Source organism: Fukomys damarensis, unplaced genomic scaffold (assembly GCF_012274545.1).
Source record: "Fukomys damarensis isolate Sample0158 unplaced genomic scaffold, DMR_v1.0_HiC HiC_scaffold_27, whole genome shotgun sequence".
In the NCBI taxonomy this organism is placed as follows: domain Eukaryota; kingdom Metazoa; phylum Chordata; class Mammalia; order Rodentia; family Bathyergidae; genus Fukomys; species Fukomys damarensis.
In genome coordinates, this window is record NW_022900939.1 from 46,451,368 (window position 1) to 46,468,454 (window position 17,087).

General features: G+C 40.1%; 1 protein-coding gene across 1 annotated transcript in view; it reads left to right on the plus strand.

Moving 5' to 3' along the window:
• The window catches only part of Khdrbs2 (KH RNA binding domain containing, signal transduction associated 2), a 380,292-nt gene that overhangs the window by 91,982 nt on the left and 271,223 nt on the right, over positions 1-17,087 (plus strand). Inside the window, exon 5 of the mRNA XM_033756843.1 lies at positions 3,664-3,780. Coding sequence (XP_033612734.1) covers positions 3,664-3,780 — 117 coding nt within the window. The remainder of the gene's footprint in view (positions 1-3,663; positions 3,781-17,087) is intronic.

Sequence of the window (17,087 nt, forward strand, 5' to 3'; positions counted from 1 at the left end):
AGGTAATGGTGTCCAATCGGGAAACAAGTCACGTAGTAAGCGTGGAAGGAAAGAACATGGATTCTTCTAGGAGACAGTGGGTCCAGAGGTCTCTGGTCACCCCCAGGGTGGTCAATGCCTAGCTGTACTTCTCCAAGCCCAGTTCTTTGAAGAAGTCTGTGTGTGTGGTCATTTTGTCTCCATCTTGAGGCCTGGTTTCCAGCTGACGGGCATCTGGGGTGTGTTTCACCTTTGTTCTGGCTCTCTCGAGGACTTAGCCCTGTCTGACTGCCTTTAGTGTCTCTCCCTAACTCTTCCATCCATAAAATTCCCCCTCTGAAGGAGAATCCTGAGCTGCTGAGAGGGGAAAAGGGGCAATGAATCCTCTGGCTACTTCAGGCTGAAGGGGTCCTAACTGTGCTTGGCAGTCAGAGATAACCGTCTGAAGGACTATCGAAAGGTCCTCGACAGGCACCAGGCACTTCCTTCATGGGTAGGATACAGCTTTCAGTCTGGAGGAGACAAGGCCAGAAAGACAGTGAAGTACACATGGGCCAAACAATAACATCAACAGGAATATTGTGTCTATAGCCATAAGCTCCCTTTGGATGAAAGAAGTCTTGCCACATTGTGGGGCGTGTATGCAGTGGGATCTTAGCCTAAAATCAGGGTGGATGCCTCCAGAATTAGGACAGCTGCTGCAGCTACAGCTCTAAGGCATGCAAGCCATCCCTTTGCTACATATCTAGTTCATGACTTAGAAATCCCGCAGGCATTTGAGCAGGTCCTCAATCCTGAGTAAGTACTCCTAAAGCCATTTCCTACCTTTCTTCAACATACGGATTGAAATGGTGTCTTGTCAGTAAGCTCAGTGCAGGGGCATTTAGAAGTGCTGTTGTAAGCTTCTGGAATGCAGTTTGGGAATCAGGTTTCCAGGTTCAAATATGGGTATCTGTCTTTTGGGTTGCTTTTATAAACTGATAAGTTGTGCAATCTCACCATACCCTGCTATCCAAAGGCGACCCATAATTCCTAGGAATCCCCTTAGCTGTTTTAGGGTCTTAAGCAGTGGGAAGGAAAGCATTGGTTTAATTCTTTATTTCCCTAGTCTTTGGATTTCCTTAGATATGATAAGGCCTAACTATTTTACATCAAGACTACAAAGTTGTGCTTTAGATCTAGAAACCTTATAAACCCTATCTGCTAGAAAATGTAGCAGAGCTCTGGTACCTTGGCTAGAGAGATCTTCTGAGGGGGGCACATACCAATATATCACCTGCATATTAATTCATTAATAGGAAAATTATAATGAGTGATTATAAATCCTGAACTACTTTTTGTTTCTAAGATAATATATCACAGTCATGATGTATTCTTTTGTATGTATGTTAGGTTTGGTTATGCTGTTTTGTTATTTGGGTTTTTTCTTTGTGTACTCATGAATAACTTTAGGCTATAAATGTCATTTTCTGGCATAGCTTTGGTATGAAGGTATTAGCCTGCTAGAATGAGTTGGATGGTATTTTCCCATTCCTTTGTTTTTCTTCTCTCAAATATTCTCAAAAACTATGCATGTTATGGTATCAATCATTGACTAATCCCTTCCATTTGCATATAAACATATTCTTCTCCTAGAATTGATGTTACCCTATTTATGGCTAAATAATGATTGTGAATAAAATGTGATGAATATTCTTATGCAACTTTTTGTGAACGTATGTTCTTATTCATCTTGGACAGTCTCTGGAGTATAACTGCTGGGCCATAGTAGAGCTGGACATTTAAATTCATGAAAAAACTGCTCAATTTTTTCAAAGTAGTTATATCATTTTAAACTGCCAACAGTGATTGCTTCAGGAATTCCACATTTCTGCCAACATTTGGTTTTGGTCTTCTTTTACTTTTACCCATTATGGAGCATATGTATTTGTTATTACTGATTTGATTGGGTTCATGTAGGTACTCAGTTCTAGTTGTTTTAGAAGTATCTTCTCCTGTCTATGGCTTGTCTACTTGGTTTTTAAAATAGGCTATGGGTCTGCCTGTATGTGTGAGTGTGTGTGTGTGTGAGTGTGTGTGTGTCCGTGCCTGTGCTTCCTAATTAATCTTTTTCTACCATAAATTTATAAAACAATTCATGCATATTTTCTTCTTAGAATCTTTATTATTTTCATTTTTTTACTTTTATGTCTGTGTTCAGTCTTAAAACAAGTTTTGCCCAAAGCATTAATAGTTTTACTGTTGCTGCTTTTGTTTTGTTCTCATTTTTATGCATGCAGGTATATAACTTCTTCAACACTGTTTGTTGAAAGACTTTTCCCATTTTGTTGCCCTGGCACAACTATTGAAAACCAGTTGACCATGGATGTGTTTATCTGTTTATGTATATAAACAATCTATACCCCAGTGCAATATTGAGTAGAATTCTTAAGAGATCTTCTTGTTTTTATCGTGAATGTTGGGAACAGTCATTACTTTTCTTCCACCATTACAATGCATTCTAAAATATTTTAGTAATGTGTACTTTTTTTAAAAAAAACACAGTATTGAGATGCGTTTCACATACTATTAGTAAGGCCCACTGAAAGGGTACAGACCAAGTGTTTTTAGTTTGTTTACAGTCACAGAATCATCACTACCATTAATTTTTAAAATTTTCATCATCCAAAGAAGAAACTCTAACCACGGGTACTCAAGGTCCCTTCCTCACTCTCTCATCTGTTGTGTGCACCACCACTCCCCAGACTCAGGCAGCTGCTTGAGGAATATGACGTATTTCTTACTGTGCGTAGGATCATGGTTTTAAAGAATACTAAAACCCCAAATTGAAGGAAATCACTTAATTTTAATTATGTTTGTCCTTCATGCTCTTAACATAGCTTTGGGTGCATTTTAATCTCTTTGCACTTTTAAATTAAGTATTTATAGCATGAAAGATGACCAGGTCATTGTGTTGATAATGTTCCTTCTGGTAGCTGACGTGCATACCCTGAGGACTGCTCTTAGTCCTCCTGTTAAAATCTGTGTTTTAGGATGAATAAACAGTGTACATGACCCTGCAATGTTTCATTTAAACTGCTTTGTATATATGTTCTATTTGTACACTTTGAATTTTCTGACCCTAGGAACAACTCTGTAGCATAAAGAATATAAGATGGGAGGGTAAAAGTCTCTTTTTATCAAATGATGAATTTTATTATAGAATGTTACAGGCACAAAGTTTAAGAAATATGAACACTATATTTTAATTTTAAAAACAAATTTAAAACATTTTATTTAAAAATAAATTTGAACATTTTTTTAGTGTTCATGGTCAGTAGATGTACATTAAATTATTTTTTGTTTCAATTTTTTGTTTCAGTAATCTGTAAGTAGCTTTAGAAATTTTACATATCACTATGACTTACTCTAGTGAAGTGATTTATTTATTTTGTTGTATAAGTAAATAGTACATGTACACAAGATGGTGTCGATTTTGGTCTTCTTTTAGGAAGAGGGATCTCCTTTGAAATGGTTCTCAGAGGTCGGAAATGTATGTGTGAGACAGAGGGAGGGAGAGAGGGGATTGGGTTATAAGCCGTTCTCAGTGGCTAAGCTTGAATGTCAGGTAACCTTTCGATTTTTCTTGGTAAAGACCATACTTTACTACAACTGCAAAGACATTCTGTTGTTTTTTTTTCCTAGTTCAATTTTGTGGGGAAACTGCTTGGACCAAGAGGAAACTCCTTGAAGAGGCTACAGGAAGAAACAGGAGCTAAAATGTCTATCCTGGGCAAAGGATCCATGAGAGACAAAGCGAAGGTACTGAGCCTGAAGCCTGATACTTGTGCGTGTGTGTGGAGCAAGGCGCCATTGTGCACGCCCGAGGTGCTCCTTCTTCCCTTTCCTGTGACTGTCTCCTCTGGGACCCCTGGTCCTGCTCTGATGCCTCTTCTGGTTCATAAAATGTCCTGTGTTCTCATTCTGTTCATTCCTTTGTGTAGTTTGCCATCAAATCTTTCAGTTTTTGCATCCTCCGTCAACGCTTCTGTGTGTCTGTGTTCCTTTTCTAAAAAATTCCCCAGCTTTTCTAAATAAATTCCCTTATTTCTTCCATCATATCACCTAATCACATCTGTTGTGTCATTCTCTCACTGTATCTCCCTGCTCTATTTCACTTTGATCCTCTTACCTGAAGCGGTTTCAACTACTTATCTGCAAATCTAAGAGAATCCTGGTTATTTCTTGAAATGTGTTGATGATATTAGACAGTGCCCCTGACTCCCAAAAGAAGGGTAAGCCAAGAAATGTGTTGAGTTCGATATTTGGAATGATTTGCTTCAAGTGTAAACTACATCATTACTATTTTATGAAGTTATAGGAATTTCTCTTAGAATTCCGTGTTCGAAGGAAATAACTATTTGTAGGAATTCCTTTGTAAAGTACCTTTAAAAAATCATTGGGAAGTGGCGGACATGTGTGGTGGCATCATTTGATCTGGCCATGTTTTTATAATTTTACATATTATGTCACTAAAAAATTGAAATACTCATAATTATTTCAGATTATGGGAATACTTAGAAAATCACTAAGAATTCTGTCTTCATACTGAGATCTCAAATGAAGGAATTTATAGTGAGAAATGTCATCAAATCAATGTAAAGTATATGTCATATAAAATATTTTATTTTTATTATAATCTTATTTAGACTTTAAACAATATGTTTGATAAGAGCCTTATTTTAGAATGGACCAATAATCACCCTTAAAATAGGGGAAGGATAGTTTATGTCAGCCTTTTCTTCTGGATGACTTTTGATTATTCTGTGCTGTGTAATTCAGTAATGAATGCTTTCTTGCCAATCTTCCTGGCTCTGCTCTGTCTGGCTGTGCTTAGAAGGAATATTACAAGTACCTTCAGGCATCTAGTCATGGGATAGGCCTTTACCCTCTGCAACAAACCAATTTATATTTTTTAAATAAGAAATGACATTGATGCATAACAATATATGTCTACTTTTGTAGATTCTTTGATATTATTTTATGATATTCTCAATAAGTCTTACATATAAACTTAATACTGTGTACTTTTATGTTCTTATGTATGCTGTAATATTGCCTCTCATCAGAGATCCCCTGAGCTTGTGTAATAGGTAGGCTAACTGCACTTTTATCACTAAACTCTTTTGCTGCACTGTTTATCGTGTTAATCTGGAAGCTTTCACAGATAGGGAAATGCACTCATCATCCACCCAAATGCGGAAACTTCATGCTGTCACCCGCTGTCTTTTTAAAAAGATAGGTAACTTTTCATCCCTATGTGTTCAGACAGTGTTTCCTTAACACAATGTTATAAATGGGATTCCTTTTCCCACTTGGGCTTACTAGTACCAGCATAAGCACTAGTATGAAAATCCAGTCAGAAGCAAATTCAGTTTACTACCACACGTCTATTAAGCATCCATTAGGCTTAATTTACTGGCATTACTCGTTACTTAATATTCCCTTTCTCATTTTGGGGTGGTAGATTTTTTTGGCTCTGCTTTGTGTGTTTTCATATTTCTGTTTAACACAAAATAATGTTTACTAATGATAATAATATATCATACTTTAAAATATATTTTCTCAAAACTAGATGGAGTCTTAACCGTTAAGGTTGAGATTAACTGAAAGAAAACCATGGGTGTGGTTATGAAAAACATTACCTTAGTTAAGCTTTGTTAAAATAAGGTCAAATCATTGGTGAAGTTAACACTGTGCTACTATTTTGCCTTTCTTTCACAGGACATGAACAGGAAGTTTTTGTATGATTTATTCCTTTTGGGGAGGAGCGTACTGGGGATCAAATTCAGAACCTTATGCTTGGGAGGAAAGTGGGGACTGCACCCCTGGATTTTATTCTTCATGAGAAGTAAATAGATCTCATTCTGTATTGAAAGCACATGTAGATGTGTGGAAACTCGGATATGTCCATGCATCAGTTGAAGTAGTGCTTATTTAGTACACTGTATATCATTCATTGTTGCAGTTTACAGAATAAAAATCATAATGCGCTGCCCACCTCAGAATTTTAATTTCAGTAAAATAAGTGAGTAAATTTTATATAGCCAGACATTGATAATTAGATGGAGAGAAAATAAGTGGGGCTGGGGATTTAGCTCAGTGGTGCCGCCACCTGCTTCTCAAGAGCCAGGTCCAGAGTTCAGAGTTCGATCCTTGGTACCAGTGAGAGAGCACGAGAGAGAGAGAGAAAGAGAGAGAGAGAGAGAGAGAGAGAGAGAGAGTGACGGTGAAGGGAAAGCCGCTAAAGGTGGGAGAAGCAGCATTCGGAGGCAGTCAGGCAGAGCGTCACATGTGGAGAAGGGACCGGCTGCACAAACGCCACCCACTAGAGCGGCGAGGCTGCATACGCCCCTCTCTGTAGCGGGGCGTGCGACCTGCAGCGGTGCGCTGTCCGCCCTGTCCCCCCGCCCGCCTGGTTTTCTCAGACCCCTTCTCAGTGGAGCTTGGAGAAGCTCTTTGCCGCCGCCATCTGTGACTGGATCCTCTTTCTCCTCCCGATTCCAATCTCAGGGCTTCCCCTTCGTGACCGCGTACCGTTGATGTCTTTCTGAATCTAACATGTGTGCCCTTGAGTGACAGATTCTGGATTTACCTATGTGCCAGTTCAGAATGCCAGTGGAACGTCGTCCAAACACACGCACAGCTCACACCCACGCGCTCACACGCACACCCGTCCGCCACGGGGATCTGTATCTCCACAAAGGCTGCTGGGCTGGACTTGGGCAGCCCCCACTCGGTCCTCTCCTAGCCGGGCCTCAGTACCCACCGAACTGTAGCTGTGTCTGGTTAGTCTGTTTGCAAGCACCAAGGAGTCCACATGCTGCAGTGAATCCACTTTTGACATTTTGCTTGACGAAAGACCTGACGGGTTCCCCAGGCTCTCCTCCTACGGAGGGAGCCAGCTCAGTGGGCCCTGCTGCCTGCTCTCAGCGTTATTGTTTTCTTCGCATTTGTTTGAAAATGTTGGTGCAGATTGTTTTCCTGGATCAGGTGTGCTGCCACCGTAGTTTCAAACGAGTTTTAAAGTTGGTTTTTATCGCATGATGGAGAATTTTTATATGAAGAGCACTGTTTAAATTCAAATATTTACTTTATATGTGCTGTGTGCTCAGTATATTCACTATTATGTTGCATAAAAATATTAAACATGAACCAAGTGTTCACGAAGCTTATAGTTTAATTAAACATCGTGACCTGTTTAAAAATCTTTTAAAAAATAATTAAGAAAGTATCTATCATGTGAATTAGTAGGGAGAGAGATGTCGGAGTCATTTAATTTTGATTCTGTGCATCTAATAAGACTTTTAATCCTTAGATAGAAACAAAGTTTTAAGATTTATTCCCAGATCATTATTAAATTAATTGCTTATTATAGAAAATCATTGCAGTGGCATGGAGTGAGAAGATTCAGGATGTCTGCGTTTCTGTCTGTGTTATTTCATTCTTGGCAGTGATGAGGAAATATTATTTTCTATTTAATTACATCTAAACTCTGTTGGCAAAGAAGGAAAACAAACACCAAAACCAAGACAGAACTCAGTACTAGTCAAAGTAAGAGAAGTAGTAAATCCTATTCATCCACTCGTGACTTCCTTTCCCATGAGGATCAGATCCCCAAACCCAAGAGATTGGCCTGCTGAAAACTCCAGGAACACATGAACAGAAGCTAAAATTTGAACTGTGAGATGAATGGTGTTCTTGGAGAAATCTAGAAAGTGAGGTCTACAGTATGTGTTTATTGTTTCAAAATCCTTCAGGAAATTAACTGACAATGCAGGAATGAAAGTCTTCACTTCCTGGAGAGCTGGCTGGCTCTACACAGCCACGTGGCTGCTGCTGATCCCTGAGTTGCTCCCAAGCAGCAGCTTTCAGGGTGACTTACTGTAGCTTTGTGGGACATTGCTGTTTTTGGTGGTGCTGGTGGCAGAGGTTGGTGTGGGAGAAGGGAGGAAGCAGTGGTTCTACAGCACTCACCTTCAGAAACAGAGAGGAGCAAACCTATTATCCTCACGAAAAGAGGCTACAAGTGGAGAGAAGTTAGAGCACAACCAGACAAGAGTACGGAAATGGGAATACGTGAAAGTAAATTTCTTGCACACTTACTTGGTTGTCCCTAAATGGGAATTATAAAGGACCATCGCAAAAGAATTTCCCTGTGATGAAAAGTGTGCTGGCATAGCTATTGATGAGAATTCGGTGTTAAACCGGGCCAGGGAGGAGCACTTTAGGAGGAGAGGGATTTCTGCTGGCGTTTTATTTGAACATGTGTAATTCTCAAGGCAAGTGTTGGTCTTTGAAGTACTGATAACGTGTGGTTTCTGTTTTTTGATACATCTTCTGTATTTGGTGATGGCTACTTTAGCAAATCCTTTCTGATTTCATGGCAAGATTGATTTTCATCAACAATAAAATCAATTAAAAACCTTCAAAGAGACACGGCTGCCTGGTGGGCACCTGGGTGTGAGCCTGGCCTTGCCTCCTCTCTCTCTTGGCCTCTGGGCTCTGCACACATCAAACAGCCTGCCGTCTATCAGGTCCAGGAGGGCAAAGCTGTGCTCAGCGCCTGTCGGTCAGGCTGTGATTGGGTCCACAGACTCCTGCGTCAGCGCCTAGATATCCACACCGGAGCTGTCAGCTCCCAGCACTCTGACTTTGGCTTTAACTCTGCCCCTAATAAAGTTCGCAGTAGAACAATGCCAGTTCTACCCCGGCTTCCCTGGAGCAGGAGAGAATTCCTAGCTCATCTTGGCTTGGCTTCCAGCGGAGATAGCAGAAGCAGCTAATGATTTCCTTAAGCACCACTTGGATTGTGAAGGACAAGGCAAGTATTCTAATTTGCAGATAGGGGAAATTTTGTTTTTGTTTTATTTACCACATTCTTCTCTTTCCCCGATCTGAATTCCAAAGAGTTAAACCAAAGGTTCTATCTGAACAGTAAGAAATCCATGTAATAAGGAACATTGTTACTAGTATATAGTTTATGGGGACACAATAAAATACGGATTTCGATGTCTAGCTGATAGATTTTTTTTTCAAACTATGATATACTTGGACAGTAAGTGATCAAATAATTATAGAATTAAATTTGAGTTGAAAAATAAAGGGTGTCATCATATTTGTGAGATAGAATTTTTTACATTAGTCTCCACACCCTTATACGTAAGCGTAATCTGTCATTTGCTGTTGTTGCTGTGACTTTAGAGTGAAAAGAGAAAAGTCATAAAGCTATCCACACTTCCTTTTGTTCACTAACAGTATGAGATAACAGGGTTTTATGTACTGTTTCTCAAAGATATATTCTCTTAAATCGTTTTTTTCTAGAATGAGTTTATTCAGAGCTAGACAAATTCATTTTAATTATTGTAATTAAGACTTGGTGCTTGAAAACTTTCAGGTACTTTAATGGCACATCTGTGAACCTGGTTAATGCGCAAAAAAGAATTTTTAAAATGCTACTAATGTAGTAGCCTTCCCCTCATCCCCTCTTGTCATTTGTGTTTGGGCACCACCCTTATCTCCCAACAACAGTGAAATGAGTAAATAAAAAATTAGATTCTCTTTCATCTTATGTCAATACATTTTTATTTCCTAAAATGTTAACTAGAATTATAAAAACAAATTTATAGACGTTACTATTTTATAACAAGAACTACAGTGAAGCAATCCTTTTCTACCACTGAGGCAGGCTTATTGTTTCTGTCATGATCTTTACTGTCCATCTCAAAATATAATAAGAAAAATGCAGATGCAATATATCCAATCTAGATAGATCAGGTATATGTTAGAAGTATTTTCATTTTCCCTTTGACACCAGTTTGGAAGGTGGCTGCAAATTCTTTGACATTTCTTTTAGGGAAAGAGGAGTGACATTCAGTTCTCTTCCCTTTGAATCTGAGAAGTTACTGGTTATCCTACCAATGACTGCAGCACAGGGCAGAGTTGTATCTCACACTCTCCAGTAAGGGGGAGTCTTCTCCGAGAGGTGATTCAGACATTTCTCTCTGAGAGACATTTAAGGGGAGACACCAGCAGCAGGAGGCTCTGCAGAGGAAGTGCGAGGCCAGTGGGAAAGCTGGCTGCTCTTCTGTTGAACACCAGTGTGACACCGGGGCACTGGGGTTAAGAGAGCAGTGTCCAGTTCCTCTGTAAGCTGCTGACAAGGCCAGCACTGCGGGATTGTAATCAGGAACACTGGGTGGATCCCGGGAAGGAAATGCAGCTGTAGCAGCCGAAGGTGCTGCCCTGTCCAAGGTGGGAGCTCTTCCCTTAGATCCCGTGTGACCAACGCAGCTCACTGAACATACGTCTTGGCCTGGAAATATCTACTTGGAATTCCATGCTCAGAGCATGGCTGGGTGGTCACCACCTCAGTCATTTCTTATGCATTCACAGAAGATAAAGTTTAGATTTGGAAATTAATTTGTACAGTATGCATGCCCGCAAGACTACTCACAATGTGTGTACTCATTAAAATTTCTTTTTCCCAGTTTCCTAAATTAGGGAAGATTGTCTAAGTAGAAACCTAAGGCAATTTACTGCACTGTGAGTAGTCCTGTATTGCATCTATTGATAATAGACTTCACATTTCAACACCTCGTACCTGTAGCCAGCAGGTCTCTCCCCTCTCGCACATATCATATAATTTTTATTTGTTTGTATCTTTTTGTTTCTTGGTGTTTTGGGTACCGGGGCTTGAACTCACTCTACCAGGCAGGTGCAGTGCCACTGAGCTAAATCCCCAGCTCTATATTTATTTTCAATAGCAAGCTTTGGTTAACAATTAATATAAAATTCCACTAGCTGAATGGTGAACAAATCTAGAGTGTTTGTAGTTTTTTGAGTTCTATATTATAGCAGGCTTTGCCCTGGAATATACTTTCCATCCTTTTGTGGTATCAGACACCACCCTTGCTTGGCTCACACGCCCAAAAACTAAAGTAATAGATGCACATAAATATGTCATTGCTTTAATAGAAGTGTTGACTACTAGAAAAATAAATTACTTAAATTGCTTTATTTTTCTCATTATAAGATAGAATATTGCTTAACTTATATGAGTAATTTATATTTGAGCCTGATAGGAATAGTTATCTAAAAAGTTAAATAATGATATTTATTGTAGGTATTTTTTCATTAACTTATTTTAATTACAGATATTTATGAGGTAGAGTGTGGTAATTCAACGCATATGTACAATATGTAATGATCAACCTATGGTAGGTAACATTTCTATCTCCTGAAAAAATTTAAAATTGTTATTAACGTAAATATAGCTAAATAGTCTAAATAGGCTAATTATTAACTACTATTAATAATTTTATTAACTAATAATATTTGTGAATTGTAATGCAGATAGTTCAATGTATGCATGCAATTTTTCTCATCAAATTGGGGTAATGAAGGTTTCCCTCTCCTGATCACTGTTCTGCACTTAGAGGCTCTGAGCTGCTTTTGTGTCGTTACTGGTGCACCGAGCAGGGGGTGATTGTGAACCGTGTGCCCTGTCATGCTGTAGGACACTCACCTTTCCACTGTGCTCTGGTTACCCGGCCACCTACTCTACCCCTTCCCACCTCCACATCTCCTAGGAAAGTCTTCGATGAAAATGTTGCTGCTGTGTTGCTGGTGTACCTTTTCAGAAAGATGTTTTTTCAAAAGTGTTTGTTTCAAAAAGTTTAAGATCGACCCCCATATAAACCATAGCCTTAGAGAAGAGTCTTGGGCAGCGGCTCACACAGCGTGGGGAAGGTTGGGGGGCAGTTCAGAGGGTCACAGCCTGGATGCGGGTACTCAGGAGAAAAGCCCTGCCCCCAACTGAAGCGCACATCAGCAATAATCAGGATTCTGGACTTTATTAGCTCGCAGCAGTGTTTATTTTACTTAGTATTCTGTTATCTCCTTATTCATTTTCTAACTTTATGAGTCAGAGCATTTATAATTGAATCAGTCATAAATTCCTGAACTGTTCTTTAGCTGTAGAGTCATCATGCATGATTGAAAACTTGTTTGGGTTCTTCATAACCCTTTCTGAAAATTAGTAAGCACTGTTTCCCTGTGAGAGCTAAGGAGCCCAGAGAAAGAGCAAAGAGCCAGTCTCCTGGTGTAATGAGCAGCACTGTGACTGAGTCCACTTCCAGGCATGTTCTGTGTACCAGTTCACCGAGAGGGGAGTCGGAGAGGGTGTGAAAAATGAAGTGTCCAGGATGCAAAGGAAGGGTCTGTGTCCTACATGGCTGACTGCAGCACTTGATTATTGCACAGGGCCAAGTTTTGTGCCACTGCAGAGGTGTGCAGGGCTCTGGTGTGAAGGGGTCCTGAGCTCACCAGAGCCTCGGGAGCATGCACAGCAAAGCACCATTTATGTGTTTTTTCTTAGTATCTAATATCTAAAATCGCTAAGGTTCCTCAGGAATATTCTTACTTTTAATATGTTTTCTGCAAAGAAGTTTACTCTATCTTTTGTTCAAAGTTAACATTTTGTTTTAAATTTTGAAAATGCCAAGATTAAATTTGTTTGCTTTTTGAGGTTAGACTTCCCAGGTGGACTGTGAACTGCTCTGCCTGGTTCGTTATTGTGGCTTTCCCTAAATAAGAAATCAAGGTGCTATATGTATAGAATTGCTAATATCTGCAAATCTAGCTTCATTGCAGGGATAAAACAAAACAAAAATCAGAAGGGAAAGAGTAGAAACTAAAAAAAAAAAGCAGAAGAACAAAATGAGCATCTTGATTTAAAGAATTTGGAATACGTCCTGAAGCCTTATTCTATAAGTTTGAACTTCATAAAGCCTCTAGCAGATGTTTCCTACTTCCTGATTGTGAGCTTACTGTTTTCGTGCACTTTTGCATGTTTTGGATGTCTTGCAGTATTGTATTTCTCATGTTAGACTTTCATGGAATGTTTTCCTCTCTCCGTTTTCTCCTCCTCTACCTTAAACATTTTTAAACAGTGAAAAATAGAAATTTGTTCAGAGTTTCAAACACAGCTCTCATTTTTATTTTCCCAAGCTTATGAGGGATACTTAGTTCCTCAGTGGCATCGCCAATATCATGTTTCTTTAAATCAAACTCATCTAAATCCACAAATACTGGTCCCGAAGAAGGCCCCTAAATGATACAGGGTACTGGGACAGCTCTAAACTGAGCAGGCATCTACTATGCTGAGTTCATGTTTTCTGGATTGCTAATCTGTAAATGCTAGTTTAAAAAGTTTTATGCAAAAATATTTATTTGCATTTTATTTGTTAATAATGACCTAAAAGAAAATAAGTGGAAATTTTTATTATGACTTATTATTTATCTTAAGGAATATTTCAAAATATGAGAAAGGTACAATATGCTTTACTGAGGACTATGGTTTTAATGTAATAAACTGAGGCATAGGAGTTAAAATTGGGAAATCATTACTTATTTTAGAATATCATGAGCATGACTGTGGTTTTGTTTAATTCATTTGTACTTACACTACATGATTTATACAATATTAAAGTTAGCAGAAAGCACAGACTTGTTTATTTATTTACTTATTTTGGTCCTGGGGCTTGAACCCAGGGCCTTCATACTAAGCTACATCTCTAGCCTGTTTTATTTTTTGAGACAGGGTCTCACTAAGTTGTTAAACTGCTGGGCTTAAGCTTGTGATGTTCCTGCCTCAGCCTCCCAAAGTGGTAGGAGTACAGGAATGCAGTGTAACGGCCTAAGATATGTTTCATTCACTCGTTCATGCAGCCATCATAATATTGTTGCTCAAGAGAAGGTACAGTAGTCTACCTGGGAGAGCTGGGCATATTGGGCAGTACTTCATTTTATGGTATTCATAAGACAAACATGAAGACTAGCTTTATAACATTACTTTACCTCGTAGATTAGCATCAAGGAATCATCACTTGGGAAGAAGTAACCTATGCTGTTTTCTCTTGATGTTGCTTAAATTATTGTAACCCAAGATAAGTAAGTTGAAAATGAGTCCAAGATACTTTAAATGCCACAACATTGCCCATAAAATAAAGGAGACTGAGCAGACTGTGGTCTTCAGTCCTGCTGGGGAGGTTGTGATGTGGATTTGTGAAAGGCCACAGCCTAGGGGCTGCTGTCCACCACATCCCGTGTGTGCCGGGGTATAAAGCAAGCTGCCCTGCCGGATGCCTGGCCCGGGAGAAGCTGGGCCCCGACGCCCCTCTCTCCACACCCGAGGCTTTGCGCTCATGGCCTCCCGTGGAAAAGCTCTGTGTCTCAGGAGCCGAGCTCTTCTGTCGGAGCGACTGATAGAGGCTTATAGGTTAGGAAACTGAGCAAGGTGCATCTGACTACGTGTCTCGCAAAGCATTTCTTTTCCCACTACTAGAGTTGTTCACACTCTCACCCCTAAGTGCCACCTGTTGCTCCTCTGACCACGGCTGTGGTAGCATCGCTCGGAGCGCACCGCGGGGTCCAGGTGGGTTTCAGGCAGACCGGAGATGCCCACCCCGCCGTGGGGACAGAGTGTTCAGTGCCTTTCGAATCCTCCTTGGGCTATTCCCATGTGGCCCCTAGGGCGTCCTCCCTGCTTGTCGCTGCTGCTGTGCACAGCTGTTCTCGAGTTTCATCCGCCAGACCTGATTCTGCCTCCCAACAGCAGTGCTGGCCCGGTCCCGCAAGTCGTGCAGCAGTGGGCGCTGCCTTCTGTGGCTTCAGGTTTGCTTGTGCGTTCTCTCCCGATGGTCGTCAGGTCGAGACTTTCATGGCCAGGCTGCGCTGAAGGTTTGTGTGTCTTTGTGTGAGCATTTGATTCCCAGGAGAGAATTTAGGACGGGTTTGTCAAAAGCTAAAGCACAAGGGCATCTGCATCACCCTTTCCATTTCTGTGTCTATCGCTGGACGATAGGCACATTCCGTGGAAACTTAGAAAGGGCTCCTCATGTTGGTTTGTGTGTCTTCTCTACTTTTGGTAAAGTTCTCTCGACTGTAGTAACACTTACTACTTCCAGGAGACACTTTCAATTCATTTACATCCCACAAATATTCATTTCTAAATTAAGGTTTGGGAGCATATTTTTACAGCAGTGCCCTGAGTGTACCAGAATTCAGAAGTAAGCTGGTGACTGTGAGCCCTGGTTGGAGAGATGAGATGTGGTGATAAACGAAGCATCTGTACCCATTTAAGTAGTTCTACCAGATCGGTTCCTGGAGTGTCTGAGACTCCTCGGCAATCAGCTGCGGCATTTCAAGCGCTACAACCGAGAGGGAAACTTGACTCCTCTGAAGAACGGCGCACTCCAGCGTGGGTGCTCCGGAAAGGGTGCTGTCCTAAGGGCGCACTGGCCCCTTAGTGAGCTGCTGCGGGCTCTGAGCAGATGGCACCAGATCCCTGCCTTGTTGCTAGCACTCCAGAGTGGCGGCGTTCGAAGGCTTTTGCGCTCGCTCGCCTCTGGTGTACAGCAGATTTCCATGTCTTGGCTCTCACCGTTTTGTGGTTGGTCTCTTGTGGTTCCTCCAAAAATCAAAACGGTTCTGCTTTCCCTTTTCTCCTGTGCTTCAAAATTAAACTCTGGCCTTAAGTTCAACATGTGTCTTTGGGTTAGAGCTCAAAGGAGCTGATTCCTCTAGTAGAAGGTCGAAGGCTTATTTCAGACAATAATTTCTGTCTTTGTCTGACTGAAAATTTTATTTCTTAGTGAAGGTGCTTATATCTACATATGCACACTCACTTAAAATATGTAAAAATGCAATATCTATATCTAATATTAATAGAATTTTCTCTGTGCCATTGTAATCCAGGAGACTTGTATCTCGTATAATTGCTTTAGTTGTGGAATTCCTGGAGATGGATTCATTATGAAAATCCACAAAGGATGTTAATATGCCACACTTGCTTCTGGTTTATCCTTGCAGCTTAGATTTCTGATCTTTTTCTCCTCTGTGCTGTGTTCTTGTGCTGAATGTAGATGAGCTCGGCTGTATTAGAGACTGGGGTGTAGATGTGCTCAGCTAATTAGTCTAGAGAGCATTGGTCTTCAGTGACCTATGCCATGGTCATTAACAGTTAATGCTTAAGCCTACCTCTCTGCTGATCATGTTACCTGTTCAGAATCGGCTGGGGTATTATACTAGAAGGCAGGTTTAACTTATTCCCTGACAGTGTTTGATACTCTCTGGGAAATGGTTCCGTGAGGAGCGTGTTTGGTAAATGGGGCATATGCTAAAAGTTGTTTGAGAGTTTTGTTTAGGACTCTGCATCATCCACATTAAAAGAAAACTTCCCTCTCCTAAATGTCAAGCAGTGCATGTCAGCTCATTGTGTAAATGCTGGTGGATAACTTTATTGTTGCTATTGTCCTAATATTTCATTACACGGGTTTCAAAAAATTTGGTCATGAATTTTTATATTTTGATATTATTATGTATTATTAAAATGTTTGTATAATTATTACACAAAATCTCTGAAATAAAAAGAACCCTAATCCATACTTAAATGAATTACAAGATAACCTATGATCAGCAATCCTTTTCTAAGCTTGGCTAACTCATTGATTTAATAATATGATTTTCTTGATTAATTTGCACACAAAAATGATGTCATTGTTTCTCCTTGCCTAAATAATTGAGCTAAATTCTAATTTTAAATTGGAGAAAGTCACTTTGAAACACAAGGGAAAATGTGAAAACTACGATATCTGACGACTTAGTGTTTATACACTAAGGCCAGGGTGCCTGTGAACTCTTACAGGTGTTGACAATTAAATGTGGAAAGTTGATTTTAGAAGGGTTTTGCCAATGTCCTTAGAAAACAAGTTGCCAATGTGTGTTTCTCGTTTATGCATATACGTTTTCCCATGTGCACAAACATGCTCCTGTATGAAAAGCAAATATAATGAAAACATGTAACTGGAAAGTTTAACTAAAGATGCATGGAGTTTGTACACGTGAATGGAAACTAATGTCTTGAAGTAAAATATGAATTATTCATTGTCTGACTCTCAGTATCCTAGGCAGAGCATCACATCTCCTCTGTGTAAGCGGAAGGGACCCATATGAGACAAAAAGTTCATTTATAGGTTTCCCAGACAATTAACAAGGGGCAAATGAGC